The sequence below is a fragment of the Myotis lucifugus genome, unplaced genomic scaffold, assembly GCF_000147115.1.
Source record: "Myotis lucifugus unplaced genomic scaffold, Myoluc2.0 scaffold_2160, whole genome shotgun sequence".
Lineage (NCBI taxonomy): Eukaryota > Metazoa > Chordata > Mammalia > Chiroptera > Vespertilionidae > Myotis > Myotis lucifugus.
In genome coordinates, this window is record NW_005873208.1 from 11233 (window position 1) to 27820 (window position 16588).

The 16588-nt window shown below is 58.2% G+C and overlaps 2 protein-coding genes across 2 annotated transcripts in view; one reads left to right on the plus strand and one right to left on the minus strand.

Annotated features, from left to right (window-relative positions):
* The window catches only part of LOC102440491 (dedicator of cytokinesis protein 6), a gene marked incomplete at both ends in the record, with an annotated part of 27285 nt that extends 11227 nt beyond the window's left edge, over window positions 1–16058 (minus strand). Inside the window, 19 exon segments of the mRNA XM_023748954.1 lie at window positions 1845–1949; window positions 2898–3061; window positions 3697–3858; window positions 4118–4349; window positions 5059–5145; window positions 5823–5920; window position 5923; window positions 6010–6148; window positions 6351–6421; window positions 6492–6609; window positions 9653–9815; window positions 10210–10303; window positions 10409–10536; window positions 10692–10845; window positions 10978–11058; window positions 12397–12546; window positions 12647–12713; window positions 14001–14086; window positions 15846–16058. Coding sequence (XP_023604722.1) covers window positions 1845–1949; window positions 2898–3061; window positions 3697–3858; window positions 4118–4349; window positions 5059–5145; window positions 5823–5920; window position 5923; window positions 6010–6148; window positions 6351–6421; window positions 6492–6609; window positions 9653–9815; window positions 10210–10303; window positions 10409–10536; window positions 10692–10845; window positions 10978–11058; window positions 12397–12546; window positions 12647–12713; window positions 14001–14086; window positions 15846–16058 — 2313 coding nt within the window.
* Window positions 7062–9396, plus strand: ANGPTL8 (angiopoietin like 8). The gene is made up of 4 exons (XM_014450386.2): window positions 7062–8178; window positions 8378–8549; window positions 9062–9171; window positions 9274–9396. The coding sequence occupies exons 1-4, from the start codon at window positions 7898–7900 to the stop codon at window positions 9299–9301; spliced, it is 591 nt and encodes a 196-aa protein (XP_014305872.1). The 5' UTR covers window positions 7062–7897; the 3' UTR covers window positions 9302–9396.
* Window positions 16059–16588: the final 530 nt, after the last annotated feature.

Sequence of the window (16588 nt, forward strand, 5' to 3'; positions counted from 1 at the left end):
GGAAAAGCCAGGGGTTGAACAGCTCAAGGTTTGGAATGTGGGGCCGGAGGAAGCCCCGTTAGGCCAGGGGAGCCACAGAGGGTGAAGCATGGGATGGGAGCAGGGCCCCGGCAAGAGACATAGGGTGAGAGAATGGATGGGGAAGAGTGTAGGTGGAGAAGGTAAAATCATGTAGATGGGTGAAGAAGTGAGTGTGGTCAGAGGAGGTGAGAGTGAGTATGGACAAGGGTGGAGAGGATGAGTGAGTCGGTGAGTTCAGGGGTAGACAGAGAAAGGAGAGGGAGGGCACAGATGTGGAGGAGGGAGAATATAGACAGAAAAGGTTGAAGAGAGGAAGGAAGAGGAGAAAGAGGAGGAATTCTAGGACAGAGGAGGTAGATGGTGATGAGAAGCAGGAGGAGCAGCTGAGAGTCCTGGGTTCCAGGCCTGGCCCCACTCCAGCCTTCCTTGGGGCCTTACTAGGCCTCAGTTGTCCCCATCTGTGAAATGGGTATGGGGACTCAAGCTCCACTCTCCCCTCCTCCTTTGTTGGTCAGGAGGTGAGGCTGCTGGCAGGGAGAACAGGTCCAATGACGGAGGCGGCCCAGCCCTGGGACCCCTGCCTTGGCAGTGGAGGTCCCCCCAACTCCCACAATCCCAGCCACACACTCTGGCTTCTCAGCAACCACTGCAAAGGCCAGCCTCTGTGCCACCTCCTACCTGGAATGCCCACCCTCTTGCCATCTCATCACATCCTATGTGATCTTCAAGGCCCAGCTGACACCTCAGAGATCAGAGGGCAGTGGGGGGAGTCCTGTTAAAAATGCAGGGGGGCTGGCAGGACCCATGAACCCAGATTCCCAGCAACCTGGAAAGTCTGTCCAGAAGCCCCCCTGCCTGTGCTGCTAACAGTCGCCTGGAACACCATGCAGTCCAGGTCGCCGAGTGACGGCACGGAGCTGGAACAGGGCCGAGGGCCACATGGGCAGGAAACCAGCCCCTCTGGCTTCCTGGCTCCATCTTACCCTCAGGTCCCAGCAAAACATGTTCTCTCTCTGGAGAGAAGCCGCAGACCACCCAGAGGGAGGCTGGTGGTCCCCTTTGTTTGTCTCCTCTGGGCATTGCACACTGCACTCACACGCTGGTGCGCTGGTTTGCGTGGTGCCTGGCTCCCCAACTAGCTGGCGGCTCAGGGGTGAGGCTGGGCCGAGGATCTATGTCACTGACAACATCCCACCTGCAATGCCCTAACTCTCTCCTGGGCTCAAGACTGCTGTGCTGAGCACTTTCCTGAGGATCTTAATCACATCTGAAAATTCAGAGCCTGGGGTGCAGGGCGAGCCCACAGCAGAGCCAGGATTCACACCCAAGTCTGTCTAAAGCAAAGCCCCCTGCATACGAGGTACCTGGGATAGGGTAGGAGAAAGGGAGCCGCCCACAGGGCTCCCCTTTGTCTGAAACAGGACGGGGGAGCCCAGACGTTCAGTTTTGTCCCCTTGGGACCATTCAGGTTGCTATGTCAAGGGAACAGTGGAGAGCCTCCTGAACAGAGTGGATTAAAGGGATAGAAATCGGCCATGCGGGGCAGTGAGGTTACAGTGGTTGGATTTGCATATCATTTACATGCCATGTACACACCACCCATCCCTTCCTTCTGTCTCTGCCTGAGGCTGTGGTCCATGTGGCAGCAGTTTACGATGACCCTGTGATGCCTACCGCACCGACTCCACAGATCCAAACAAAGCAGAAGGGGTCCGCCTCCTCCTTCAGGCAGCCCCCCTAGGTTAGTCAGCCGCAGCCAGGACTTAGGAGGAGCTCATGCTGAGGTGGGGTCACACGCGTGCAGGGGCAGGGAGGGAGGGCACCTGTCTGGGGTCGGCCCCACAATAAGGGGGTGCCCGGCGCAGCACAGCCTTGCTGCCTCCTGGAGCATAGGCAGAATTCACCCAGGAGTGTGAGCGGTCGATACCCTGGAGATACACGGGTCAGTGGTAGAATCCATGGGCAGACGACAAAGAAACCAGCACAAAAAACCAAGGGTGTGCCCCGGCCGGTGTGGCTCCGTTGGTTGGGCATCGTCCTGTTCACCGTAAGGTTGCTGGTTTGATTAACAGTCAGGGCACATGACCGGGTTGCGAGCTCGATCCCCAGGGCGGGGTGTGAAGTAGGCAGCTGATTGATGTTTTGCTCTCACACTGATGTTTCTCTCTCTTTCTCTTTCTCTCTCTCTCCCTCTCCCATCCTCTCTCTAAAAATGAATTAAAAATCTTTAAAAAACAACAACAAGTGTGAACACTACCCTGGACCATATATATGTGTGCTTATATGTGTGCCCACATGCAACCCTGGAAAACTGGTGTGCATTACGTGCATGGGGTGCATGAGTATATGAACCTGTGTTCACACGTGCGTGAGACACACACGTATATGCATTTGTGAACATACACACATGGGGCACCCACATACCTGTGCTCCATGCATGTACACCTATGGAGCAAACGTATTCGTGACCTGTATATTTACATGCACAGGGCACACATGTATATGTGCCTCCCAGTATGTACGCACATGGGGCACACACGTATATGCACCCACACACATGCATGCGCACCCCATGTGTGTACACATGCAGGGCACGCACATATATGCATCTGTGTATGTGTGTGGTACATATGTTTTCACCACCAGGCCAAGCCTCAGCCACCCAGCCTTAGGTCAGCCCCAGAGTACAGAGCCAGTGTAAACCAAGTCCTAGCTCCCACCCTGTGACAGCCACAGCCGCTCTGCGGTCCAGGGTCCAGCCTGTGTCCACGCCCCTGTCTGCTGTTTCCTGTCCTCCACCAACACTGAGGTCCTTCACCCACCCACCCGGCAACCACGGCACTGAGGCGGAGGCTCCAGGGTCCCCCTCGCCCTACCTTGCTGGCCAAGATGCGGGAGACCTCGTCGTCCACAGAGCCAGGGGCCACGGCCAGGTCAGGGTTGCTGCTGCTGATGCTCTTAGAGCGAGCCAGGTAGAGGCTGGCAGGGCGGCCGGGGCCACGGGCCAGCGTGGCAGGCTGCACTGCCACCGGAGGGGCCCCTGAGCAGGGAGGGAATACGGTCACCACCTGCCTACCACCCTGATGACCTACCCCTTCCCAGCGGGCTGCCTTTGGTGAAGTCATTTTCTTGTTAGGAGCCTCGAGGTGCCTTGCCTGTAAAATGGGTGTGAGAATGGCTGCCGCCTCATAACAATTTTGGGGGAGACTAAAAAACAGCGAGCACAGTGCCTGGCACACAGTAAGTGCCCAGAGAAGGGAGTGGTTCCTATTAGTTATTGAGCAAATGAGAAAAACATCCGACTTGATTGAGTGCCCACTGTACCAAGCATTTTGCAGGGTTACTATGTCATCTCCTATTACCAGCACCCCCAGGAACGCGGGGCACTTTATTGATGTTTACACACGGGAAAACAGGCTCAGAGAGGTGAAGTCACTCGCCCAAGTTATAGAGCTTGTAGGAGGGCCCTGCTTGAGTCCCTGCCGGCTGATTGGCTGAGTCACCTGCCAGCAAGCAGGCAGATACCAGACCCCGGGGGTGGAGTAACACTTGCAAGCTGTCCAGACCAACCGAGGCCTGTGTGGCCTCAGAACCTGTGTACATGCCGTTCCCTTTGTCTGGGATGCTCTCCTCCCGGATATTGCCTGTCCCCCAGATTCTCCCACCAATACTCACCACCCAGGGGGCCGGGCTCTGTGCCAGGCAGTCGGAAGGCATAGTAGACATAGGCCGCCAGCAGCAGGCAGTGACCACGGGCGTCCTGGGCAGCCTCTAGACTCCGATGGATGAGGCTGACTACATGGGCCATTGCTTCAAAAGCTCCACGGCCCAGGTTCACTGCCGGGCAGAGCAGAGGTCAAATTCCAGGGCCCAGGGCCTCCTACCTCCCTGAGAGAGACTTTAGGGTCCAAGGGGGCATGTGGCCATCGAAGGGTCACGGGAGACCAGCTCTCAGCTCAGTGGGCTGAGGTCACTTTCCAGATGGGAAAATGGAGGCCAGAGAGATAAATAGGCTAGAGGAAGTCACCCAGGCCCAGGGGACTGAGGGGCCATTTTCCAGGTGGGGAAACTGAGGTCCGAGGCTGTGCCTGCTCACCGATCTGGCCGCCGATGATGGGGGGCCGCACGACCAGACGTACGAGCTTGTCCAGCACGTGGTGAGAGAAGGCAACGAGGAACTCGGGGCTCGCAAGGCGTAGGGCCGCCAGGCTGGCCCGCAGCTCCTGCTCCACGGTGCTCTCGCTCAGCACGCCGTCCTTGAGCCGGAACGGGAAGGCACCCTCCTCCAGGACATGCACCAGGGTGAAGAACTTGTCCAGGTATGGGTCCTGGGTGAGGGGTTGGGGGTGAGTGGGGAGGGCCAGGGTCCTGGTCCAGGAAGCCCCAGGGGATTGAGTTGGGGGCTGAATGGGCAGAGACACTGAGGCCGGGGATCAATGAATTGATAATAAATAAGGACAGGGATGAGACACTAGAGCAGCGGTTCTCAACCTGTGGGTCGCGACCCCTTTGGGGGCCGAACGACCCTTTCACAGGGGTTGGCTAAGACCATCGGAAAACACATATATAATTCCATATTGTTTTTGTGATTAATCACTATGCTTTAATTATGTTCGATTTGTAACAATGAAAATACATCCTGCATATCAGATACTTACATGACGATTCATAACAGTAGCAAAATGACAGTTATGAAGTAGCAACGAAAATAATTTTATGGTTGGGGGTCACCACAACATGAGGAACTGTATTCAAGGGTCGCGGCACCAGGAAGGTTGAGAACCACTGCCCTGGAGGAAGGGAGGGAGGAGAGGGGGAAGGAACCACCGAAATAGCAGGGGACAGATGGGGGGAGGAGAGGCCGTGCAAAGGGCCAACGCCCTGGCTGGGGGAGCCACTGGCACGCTCCCTGCCTGAGTCAGCAGCCTCCTGGGAGACAGGTCCAGCTGACTGAAGTCTGTCCATGGCCCGAGGCCAGGCCTCTCCCCGGTCAGTGGGAACTGTTGCCCAACTCCGGGTTCCTGTCCTAACACCTACCTGGGGGTGCACGGAGGACACAGCCATGAGCTCCACGCTGAACACGCCCTTGTGGCCGTCCACCCAGCGCATGCCCGGCAGCGCCACCTGTGGGAGGGACACACCTGTGGGCACTGACTGGCCCTCCCCCACTGGTCAGGCCACCAGCTCCAGGCATTTCAACGATTGCAACACCACAGCCTCAGCACGGCCCTGCCGGGGGGAGCAGCTGGGCACCCTGCCCCAGCCCAGCCCAGAGATGGGGGTGAGGGCAGTTAGGAGGGAGCACTGTGGGGTTCCACTGGAGACCCAAGAGGAACATCAGTGGAAGGGAATGAATCAGAAAATAGGACCATGCAAGATGGAGGCCCCAGGGGGTATGCGGGAGGGTGACGGAGTATTCACGGAGGGGGTGGGGATGATTAGCCCTGAAGTACTCCTGGGGGACAGTGATCAGGAAGGAGGGCAGGGCTGCTGGGGGGGGGGGACGGTGAGTGGAGAGGCAGGGGCACTAGGAGGCAGGGGTAGGAGGGGACAGGGAGGGACACAGGGGCCATAGGACACACAGAGGCAAGAGCAGGAGTGAGGAGGCAGCCCGGGGCCCTGGCCCTGACAGAGGACGACATGGCTCCCAGAGGTGCTGACGGCAAGAAAGGCAGGGCACGAATGGGGAACCACCCGGAAAGTAGGGAAGGTGGGCAATGCATTCCCGGGGGACCGCGAGGCAGGAGCCCAGGGAGCCTCGGGGACCAGGGCGGTGGGAGGCACGGGGCCAGAGCACTTACGTCAGGTGTGAGCACGGAGTAGCTGGGCGGGGGCTGGTCCACAGACACGGGGAGGCAGAAGGGGCCGGTCCTCAGGCGGCCGTGCTGCAGCAGTGGATCCACTAGGAAGAGGCTGGGGGTCAGGGAGGGGAGCAGGGCCAGCGGCGGGAGGGGAGCAGCTGGGGAGGCAGGCTGGGGGGGGCTTCACCGTGAAGCCCACGGGCGTCTCCAGGGCTGTGCGCGGGCGGGGCTGGCAGCTGACGTGGTAGAAGGTGAAGAGCAGGTGGTGGTTCTCGGTCACACAGGCCGGAAGATGCAGCTTGAACTCCTCGTAGAACTCAGGGGACCTGGCAGGGCCCGGCTGGCGTTCAGGGGACAGGGACCCCCCTGGTCTGCCCCACCCCCGGTCACGTGTTCCCCAGAGCTGCAGACCCCACTGTCTCTGCTCTCTGCCTCGGGTTCCCCCACTAGCATTTCTGGAACCTGCCCCTCCTTCCCTTCTTCCTGCTGCTGTCCCCCCACCAGTGCCCCGGCCCCCACCCCACCTACTTGTTGTGGTAGACCACCGGCGTGAAGGCCTCCCGGGTGAATTCGCTGCAGCTGGACTTGCCAAAGATGACCTGGGGGAGCAGGGCCATGAGGGGCCGGCCGGGGACACCTCGCCCACCTCTCCCGGGCCCAGCCACTGACCGGCAGGGCCTGGCTGGGGTCCTCGCCCGCCATGTACTGCACTCGCACGGTGAGGTTGCGCACGGAGCCCTGGCGGCTGCTGAAGTTGAGGCTGTGCGGGTACACGTAGAGCAGGTTCCTGTAGGGACAGGCGCAGGGGAGGGGGTGTCAAAGGGACAGAGGCGGCTGGGCTCCTGGAACAAGCCTGGCCTGGGACACAGGACAGCGGCCACACGGCCGAGGCACCGAGGGCTGGGCGAGGGGCAATTAGGGGCACAGTTCGGAAATGTGACTGGCAGAGAGTTGGGGACAGATGGGCAGCCTCGGAGCGTAGACAGGGAAACTGTGGCAGACGGTGGAAACACAGAGGCCTTTGGGACACTAATGAGGCAAAGGCAGGGGCCACATGGGTGCTCAGGGCTGAGTTCCAAGGTGGCCCCGGTGGCCCATGGTCAGGATAAGCCCTGCCCGGGCTGACCTGCTCCTCCCCCGCTCAGGGGCCTGTCCACCCCTTCCCCCAGGAGAGGCCCCTTGTTACATCGCTTGTCTCTCAGGTGGGAAAACTGAGCCTGGAACCGGCGTAGGGGCTCGGCTGGGGTCAGAGGTCGGCCTCTCTCCCGGGGGTGACTCTGTGCCAGCCCCGACCTCCCTCTGGGCTTCAGTTTTCCCGCCTGTGTAATGGGGGCATTGACCCTCCCAGCTGAGCCGCTGTAACAATACCAAGGACGGTAACAGTGAGGACAATGATTGCACCAACCACCGAGGGGGCACCTGAGCGCCAGGCTCCGGTTAAGCACTCACCGTGAAACAGCTCATTTACTTTTCACAAGCAGCTTGTGAGGCAAGACTCGTGTCACCCCCTTTCACAGGCAAGGAGAGCGAGGCGCTTGCCCAGGGGGAAGATTGGCAGCTCGCATGGATCCGGGGCATGTGTGGGTCTCGAAGTCGGACCGTGTGGCCTTGGCAGAGTCTCTGCCAGCTGCACCCACTCCCCCGGTTCTCAACCAGCCCGACAAAGACGCCGGCCTCGGGGGCTTGTGGGAAGGGCACGCGCTCAGTTACTGGCATCAGGGGCACAGCTCTGCGCAAACTGGGGAAACTCATAAAGGCCTCACTATTGTTACCGTCACTGCCGTGCCCGTCTGCAGGCGGGGAAACCAGAGCTCAGAGCTCCTTGGTCCCCCAGCACCTGGGCCTGTCCTCCCCCAGTGCCCCCAGCCCACACCTGGCCCCAGCCCCAGCCTGCGTGACTCCAGCATGGCCCCGCTGGACGTTCGCCTGATGCAACCATTGTACCGCTGCCAGGCCCTTGCACAACACAGACACCCGACTGGCTGGTTAACGATTGACCGGGGGCTGAAGGGGCGCTGAGGCATAAAAGGCAGCAGTGGCGCCGTGACCGCACCTCCAGCCACTCAGCCGCGGCCATGCTCGCTCTGGGTCTGCTGTGTTCCCTGCTGACGACGGTCTGGCCGGCCTCTGGGGCCCCTGTGGGCAGCGTGGAGCCGGCACAGCACGAGGAGCTGACCCTGCTCTTCCACGGGGCCCTGCAGCTGGGCCAGGCCCTCAACGGCGTGTACAAGACCACGGACGCGCGGCTGATGGAGGCCCGGCACAGCATCGGCCTGTACGACCGTGCCCTGGGGCTCCTGGGGCAGGAAGTCAGCCAGGGCTGGGATGCGGCCCAGGAGCTACGCGCAAGCTTGCGGGGAGATGCAGGTGAGCACTGCTTTCTGACCCCCTGGGGCGGGCGAGGGTCTGCCCTGGTTACGTGTAGGGTGACCAACTGTCTGGGTTTGCCCGGGAAGAGGGGGGGTTCCTGGAATATAGCAATTTCAGTGTTAAAACCAGGCATGACCCAGGCAAACAAAGACAAGTCGGTCATCCTGCTACCGTCTCCCTATCGATGCTCTGCAGGGGGAAGAGGATGCTCTGCAGCTGCAGGCAGAGGCCACGGCCCGGGCGCTGGGGAAGGCGGCCCAGGGGCAGCGGGTGCTGCGGGAGAACATGCGGCAGCTGGAAGTCCGGCTGAGAGGTGCCTGGCTGGGCCGGGCCCATCAAGAATTCGAGGCTTTGAAGGTAAGGGGCTCCCGGTCCTGGGGGAGTTGAGACCCTGCTTCCCAGTCAGAAGCTGCTTTTAGAGCAAGTCCCAGAGATCCCCCTCACCCAGGTCAGCTTCCCAGCACCCGGTGGGACCCTGGGCGAAACCCATGTCCCTTTCCCTGTCTCAGTTTCTCCACTTGCAATAAAGTCAACAATTGATGTCTCAGAGTGGAGTCAGGGACTCAGTGCAGATAAGATACTCAGCGTGGGGCCAGGAATAAATGCATATTTTTAGAGAAACTGGCAACATTTCTTGCGTGTTCAGGAAGTACCCAGCACTGCTGTGTGTCCTTTAATAATCCATATCATGCTCATAATGCTACCAAGTGAGTCCCATTTCTTCCCCATTTTACAGCTAGGGAAGCTGAGGCCTGAGAGTGGCAGTGACGTGCTGGGCCACACGAATGCAATGAGGAGAGGGGGCTGGGTAGGACCAAGGGATGGGAGGTGAGGCAGCCCCAGCTGAGGTTTCTGTCTTGACCCCACAGGCCCGTGCTGACAAGCAGGGCCACATCCTGTGGGTCCTCACGGGCCACGTGCAGCGACAGAGGCGGGAGATGGTGGCACAGCAGCACCGGCTGCGACAGATCCAGGAAAGGTGAGGCTGGTGGGGGTTGGTGAGGGCCCCTGGGTTGGGGGTGTGCAGGGGAGCAGGGTGCCCCCCACCCCCCACCTTGGCTGAGCCTCATCTCCCTTCCAGACTCCACACAGCGGCGCTCCCAGCCTGAGCCTGCCTGGCAGCACTGAGGACCAGCCATGTACACCGAGGGACGCGGCCACGCCCCACGCGGCCCCTGCACCGCGAGGAGCTGCCTGTCTGCTGGGGTGAGCCAGGCTGTCGGGCCCCGCTGCCGGCCCTGGATCAGAGACAGAAGCAGGTGGGGACGAAGACAGAAGACACGGCCCCACGGAGGAGGAGTGAAGGAAAGACATGTGTCCCTTCATGCCTACATACCCATTAAAGCAACAGTGGCATCTCACTCCGAGTGTCTGTGTGTGTCTGGGACAAAGGGGGCCTCCCTTTGCATGATGCCTGAATGCCCCCCATTCAAGTGCCCAACTGGGCCCCAGAGCTGTACCTGTAGCTTGTGTGGGGGGCGTAGACCTCACGGGTGGGAAACTCCAGGATCTCCTTGGTGGGCCGGCCCCTGGGGTCTGGGTAGGGTTTGACATGAAGCAGCTCCGGGGACAGGCAGAAGTGGGGGTTCTCGGGGGCCGGGGAAATGTCGATCTTGAGCTGGGCTGGGGAGGGGAGCCAGTTTGCACCTGCCTAGGAGCCTCCTAGCCAGACCCCACCTTCTCTGGACTTTGGGGTCCCAGCTCAAACTCCCCCACAATGCCCTCTGGTGGCTGTCCTTCAGGTACTAAGGCCAGAAGTCACCCTCAGCTCCCACCTCTTGTCCCCACATTGGATCAGCTCTGCCCTCGGGATCCATGGCCCCCCAGCCACTACATCCCCCAACTGGCCCAATATCTGCCTTATTTATTGTTTCTAATCTGTGGCCCCCCTGGAAGGTCCAGCCTCTGCAGCTGGGGATTTGACTATCATGGTCCCTGTGGAGCCCCCAGGGTCAGACACAGCGGGTGGTCAGGGTTTGCTGAGTGACACCTCTTGCTTATGGGGTGCAGCACGCACCGGTCACAGGCCGCAGACGCCGTAGCAAGGACGAGGGGCGCCGCATGTCAGCCAGGAACTTGAAGAGGTCCTCATCACTGAGCCTCTCGGCCTCCTGCACCAGACCCGCAGCCATGAGCCGGGTCCCCCGGGGCCTGTGCGACCACGGGGGTGTCCCTCGGCGCCCCTCCCCTCGCCCCCTCCCCTGTGGCCATGACACCTGTTTAAAGAAGTTGGTGACAGTGAGTGTGGCCGGGCGGAAACTGGAGAAGCTGCAGGTGTCGTCCCCGCTACTCGTCCGATCTGGGGGCCCCCGACGGCGGCGGTCAGTCCAGGCGGGTCGGCGCTCTAGGGGCAGCAGTGACGGTGATGGATGGAGGGGACAGGGGTGAGAGGCAGGGAAGGAGACACTTGGAGACTGAGCCTGTACAGAGTACGGCCAGCAGAGGGCGCCCTTCCTTCCCCAGTAGCCCCGCCCCCGGGCCACCAGCCCCGCCTCTCACCGCCCTCGGAGTCGGAGTCCCGGTCCGGCTGCCCAGCGCTGCTCACGATGTTGGCTAAGTGCACGGCCGTCCAGGCAAATGGCATACGGTAGCGGCCCAGGCGGGTGCAGAACTGCTCAGCCGCTAGGCGAAGCTTCTCCAGCTTCTCCTTGTTCTGTGGGGAGACCCTCCGAGACCCACAAGCTCAGTGCCCCAGGCCTGCTGAATGCAGGGTTGGTGTGGGGGTGGGGGGTGGGGGGTGAGGGGGGCGGGGCGTTCACCACCAGGTCCAGCCTCCACCGCTTACCTTGGCTGTGTCCACCTCCTTCATCACCATGTAGGGCTCACAGCACTCGCTGATGTCTCCCTGCTGTAATACCTTCTCCAGCTGAGGGGCAGGCAGGCCCAGTGAGGAGCTGCGGGAGCCTGACCTCCCCACCATACCCCCAACCTCCTGGGCCTCTCGTGAGCCCCCAGACACCCATCCACTAGAGCTCTTGCTCCAACACCTCCCATGGCTCCCACTGTCCTCGGGGTTGAGTGCTAGCAGCCCTCTTGCCTGGCCAGCTGCCCCCACCCACCTTTGAACCCACCCCAAAGCCAAGCCTCCCCATTTCCCTGCATCTACAATTCCTTGTCAGTAGGAACAGAGGCCACTCCAAGCATGGCTCCGGGTGACAAGAACTGGACTTCAATCCTGACCACTCTGGGCTGTGGGATCCTGAGCAGGTCCCTCACCTGACCCGTGCCTCAGTTTCCCCACCTGTAAAATGGGGCCATGGCAACACCCACCTCCCAGGGCTGCTGTGAGGACTCAGGGGGGAGTCCCTGTGAAGCCTGACTCTCGGTGAGCCGTCCCTACCCATTGGTGCTCAGTTAACGTCATTCGTGTAACCTAATTGAATGCTTTGGGAAAGGAAATTTAAACTCACTCCTGGAAACAATATCCCAAATAAATGTGCCCATTAGGTCTTTTCTCTCCTAATAAACTGAAAAATTCTCAACTAAAAAACATGTTTTAGGCCCTGGCCAGGCATCTCAGTGGTTAGAGCAGCCGTGGGCAAACTACGGCCCGCGGGCCGGATCCGGCCCTTTTGAAATGAATAAAACTAAAAAAAAAAAAATAAAACTAAAAAAAAAAAAAGACCGTACCCTTTTATGTAATGATGTTTACTTTGAATTTATATTAGTTCACACAAACACTCCATCCATGCTTTTGTTCCGGCCCTCTGGTCCAGTTTAAGAACCCATTGTGGCCCTCGAGTCAAAAAGTTTGCCCACCTCTGGGTTAGAGCATTGTCCCAATACACCAAGATGGTGGGTTCTATCCCCAGTCAGGCACATACAAGAATCAACCAGTGAATGAATTAATAGGGAAAACAACAAATCGATGTTTCTAGCTGTCTCTCTCTCTCTCTCAAATCAACAAATGAGAAATACATATATATATGTTTAAACATCTGTCCCCCTAGGCCAGGATGCCATTTCTCTACAGGCTGCTCACTCATGGGTCTTGGCTCAGCTGTCACCTCTCCATGGAAGCCCTCAGGGATTTCTCTTCACCTGGGTTGGGTCAGGAGCCTCCTCCAGGCTTGCCCCACTGCCTGTGCTTCCCCTACAAGAGGCCTGATCATCCTTCCTCAGGTCTGTGTTCTCCCATGACCGTAGGGACTGAGCCTGTGACATCACCATTACCACCCCTTCCTTGCCCAGCCCCAGGGGGCACCTTGATGACCAGGAAGATGTCGGGCGAGGGATAGGTCACAGAGAAGATGGCAGAGCGGGCCAGGGTGGAAATAGCCGGGTGAGTGCCGTGGGCCCGCAGCAATCCCTTCACAGAGTCTGAGTTCAGGTCAAAGTAGAAGTTCTCCGAGATCTGGGGGCACAAGAGGCAGCTGGGTCACCACCTCCAGGAAGCCCACAGCCTTGCAACGAGGAGGGCAGTGAGGCGGGAAGGGGAAGAAAGGGGCGCCTACCTTCTTCTTCTCCCGCACATCGTACAGGGCCAAGATGCCAAAGATGGGCTCAATCTCGATCTCGAACCTGTGGGTGAGGGGGCGATCTGGCACAGGCTGTTCCTGCCACACTCCCGCCATCCACACCCCCGACTCTCTCTTGAGGCCCCGCCCACCTTGGTGCAGCCTTGGGGGGCATCTAATTCCCACTGAGCCACACGAACTGCCCTTTAAGGGCTTGCAGGAAAGGCCTGTCCCATTTCGCAAGAGGAAACTGAGGCACTGATTCTACCCCCCCCCACTCCCGTCAGTAAGTAACTCACACAAAACCCCTCCCCCCAAAATCATGGCTCTTGTTCAGTTTGTGGAGAGGTAGCTTTTGGCACAACAATCCCCTCTCCCCCAAATTACATTCTCGACTCCCGGGTCTCCCTGTCTTCCCTCTCTGGGGTGTCCTTTGTCACCTGTGCCACCCTGGGCTGAGTCCCATTTTCGCTCACCTGAATGGCCACTGTAACCGCCTCCCTCCCTTGCTCTGCCTTGCTGGCCCCTACGCACCAGCTACCTTCTAAGGAAGCATCTTAGAACTTAAATTTTGAGGCTCCCTGACAACAAATTCCTGCATGGCCCAGCCCTGCCACACCTCTTGGTCTCATTTTCCCTCTCCAGATGTCTCCCTTCCTTTGCGTGTGTTGTATAGTCATCCCACGATTACATGCTCTGTATACAGTAGGCACTCAATGAGTGTTGAATGACTGGATGAGCCCACAGAGCCAATTCCCAACACTTGCACTTGGGGCGGGCGGCCCACCCGGGCCTCCAGCCAGACCAGGCCTCTCTTTCCTGTCCCTGGCCAACAGGAACTCAGGGTGGGAAGGGGCAGGGCCAGGCTCAGGTCCAAGGCCACATCCTGTTCAGCTCAGTTCCCACGCATTTTTGGCTGCTCCCCAGGGGCGACTGTGGAGGGGCCTCCAGCCCCAGCGTCACCAGCGCCCGTCCACCTGGGTCCCACCAACAGAGTGGGAGCGTGCTGGCCTCTGGCCTCCCAGATTGTGTGATTTTGGCGCAGGGACTTCGTCACTCTGTGCTTCGGCTTCCCCACTTGTGTCCACTTCACAAGGTTTAGTGAAGATCAGAGTGAATGTACGTGGATGGGCTGAGAGCAGAGCCTGGTACACAGCACTTAAGGATTGGTGGCTTTGAGTAATGGAAACGGAAGTCTTATTTCCCGCCTAAAGGCCCATGGCCTCACGGGTCCCCTGGCTGCACGTGGTAATGGCACGGCTCTCGCAGTGAGCACCGAGTGTGTGCCACACCGTGATCTAGCTGTCTGGTCCCCGTGCAGGTCTGAACAGGGGCAGGTAAGCACACTTACTTAAGTGACAGACACTTGACCAGGATCCTCTGTCCAAAGTGTTCGCAGGGCGGCTCCGGGTGGCTGCAGCGCTCCACGGCCTCGTCCTGCCAAGAACCGGGGGGCAGCTGGGACACGTCCTCCAAGAAGAGCTTGGAATGTATAGCCTGAGACCAGCTCAACCCCCAGCCTGACTAAACTTGAAGTCCCTTGCCTCTGAGCCTTTGCACATGCTGTTCCCCAGCCTGTAATGCCTTTCTTCTCCCTTCCTCCTTACTGCCGATGCCTGCTCATGGTGTAGGTGGCAGCTTACCTGGCACTTCCTCCAGTAAGCCTTCCCTGACCCCTGAGGCCTGGGCAGGCACCTCCTCCAACTTAAACTAGTAACAACGAAAATAATAACAATAATTCTTGGTATAATTATTCTATATAATAAAAGCCTAATATGCTAAGTGTCCGGTCTCTGTTCAACCAATCAAAGCATAATATGCTAATGATATGCTAAGGCTACTCAACCGCTTGCTATGACATGCACTGACCACCAGAGGGCAGATGCTCCAACTGGTATGTTAGCTTGCTGCTGGGGTCCAGCCAATCGGGACTCAGCAAGATAGGCTAGACATGCCCTGGAGCCCTCCGGCGGTCCCTCCCTGGCTGGCCAACCTCCTGCATCCCTCCCCGACCCCGTGCACCAGTGGGGTCCCTTGGCCTGGCCTGCAGGAGAGCCGGTTTCAGCCTGATCCTGCTCTATACAGGAGCTGCCCCTGGTGGTCAGTGTGCTCCCACAAGGGGAACGCTGCTCAGCCAGAAGTCGGGTTCACGGCTGGCGAGTGCAGCAGTGGTGGCGGGAGCCTCTCCTGCCTCTGCAGCAGCGCTAAGGATGTCCGACTGCTCCCCATGGGGAGCGGGCCTAAGCCATCAGTCAGACATCCCCTGAGGGCTCCCAGATTGCGAGAGGGTGCAGGCCGGGCTAAGGGACCCCCCCACCCCACCAGACCTCTAGTTATTGGTATAAGGGAGCTGCTCAATAAATGTCAGTTGACAAAGTGGTCACAATGCCCTGTTGCGATGGGCCACGTGGCTGGGGCATTGAGGGCCACGTGAGGGACAAATATCAGCACGTCATTACGGTGTTACTCTGTCCGGGTTGTAATTTCCTGGTAGGAGGGTCTCTGCCACTAGACTGTTAACTTGTGGAGAAGGGGTTGGGTCTATCTTGTTCATGGCTATATCCCCAGTGCCTGTCATACAACAGGCACCCAAACATGTCGGTTGAATAAATAGAGGTATACGGTAGGTACCTACTAAAAGTTGGATAAGCAGATAGGTATATATAGAATGCATTCTATTAATGATGACTGGATATATATATGTATGTATATGTATATATTATATTATATTATATTATATTATATTATATTATATTATATTATATTATATACCCAATAAGCACTGATTGAATAAATATAGGAGTATACAATTAAGACTCAATAAATGGTTGAATGAAAATACTAGGTACCCAATAAAAGTGGGTTGGATAAATATAGGGGTATATAGATGTCTAATAAAAGCCATTCAATAAAAATAAAGTGTATATCCACTAGTTGTCCAATCAGCGTTGGTTAGATAAAAATAGGCATGTAATAGGCACTAAATAAATTCTGTTAGATTAAAGAGAGGTCTATACAGAAGGTATACAATAAGTATTGGTTGAATAAATATGGGGGTGCATATTAGACATCCAATATAAGCCACTGAATAAAAACACAGGGTATACAGTAGGCACCCGGTACAAGTTGGTGGGATAATACATAGGGATGCATGTCAGCTGGAGGGGTGTCGGCCTCGGGGCCTGAAGGCACCCACCTCGTCAGGTGCCGGGTAGAGGGTGAGCAGGGTGCGGGCCCGGTGCTGCCTCCGCAGGGCCTCGTTGCGCCGGTCCACGTCCTCGGGGGCCACCCGCTCCAGCAGCGAGGGCAGCAGCGAGTCAGCGGCCAAGTTCTTTAGGTCGAAGATGCCAGAGGCGCCGCTGCTCCGAGGAGTGTCCTCTGGGGAGCCCGAGGAATGCCGGGGGTCCTCCTGCCAGTGGAGACGGGCAAGCACCGCCAAGGGTCACCTGGGGACTTCGCTGACTCTCTTTCTAGAAACTTATTGGCGAGCCTTCCTCCTTCACCATCGTCGGGAAGGCTACTCCCATCCCCATGTTCTGAGCCTCACACGACCCCCATCCGGCCAATCAGAATACATCTACCGGCCCCGGAGACAGGCTCCAAGGGGGAGGACAGACCTGGGCTGGGTCCGTGAGAGCTTCCCTGGGACTCTGCTCACGGCTGCCGGGGGAGGGAGAGTTCTTTTTCCAGGGCTGTCACTGGCCCAGGACCCTACCTGACCTCGCAGACACAGCTACGGTCAAAGCTAGATCACCCTGGTTCAAATCCCAGCGCAGCTCTGTGACTCCAGATCTAGACCCCAACTCTGAGGGCCTCAGCTTCCCTAGCTACATCTATAAATAATAACAATGAAAACAATAACAATAATTCTTAGTATAATTATTCTTGGTATAAAGCAGCTGCTCAGTAAATGCTGGCTGACAAAATATAGGCTGGGGT

Coding starts and splice junctions, on each gene's coding strand:
- ANGPTL8 (XM_014450386.2), top strand. CDS start 7,898: ATGCTCGCTCTGGGTCTGCTGTGTTCCCTGCTGACGACGGTCTGGCCG. Junction 8,179..8,377: donor GAGCTACGCGCAAGCTTGCG/GGGAGATGCAGG, acceptor TCTCCCTATCGA/TGCTCTGCAGGGGGAAGAGG. Junction 9,172..9,273: donor CTGCGACAGATCCAGGAAAG/GTGAGGCTGGTG, acceptor TCTCCCTTCCAG/ACTCCACACAGCGGCGCTCC.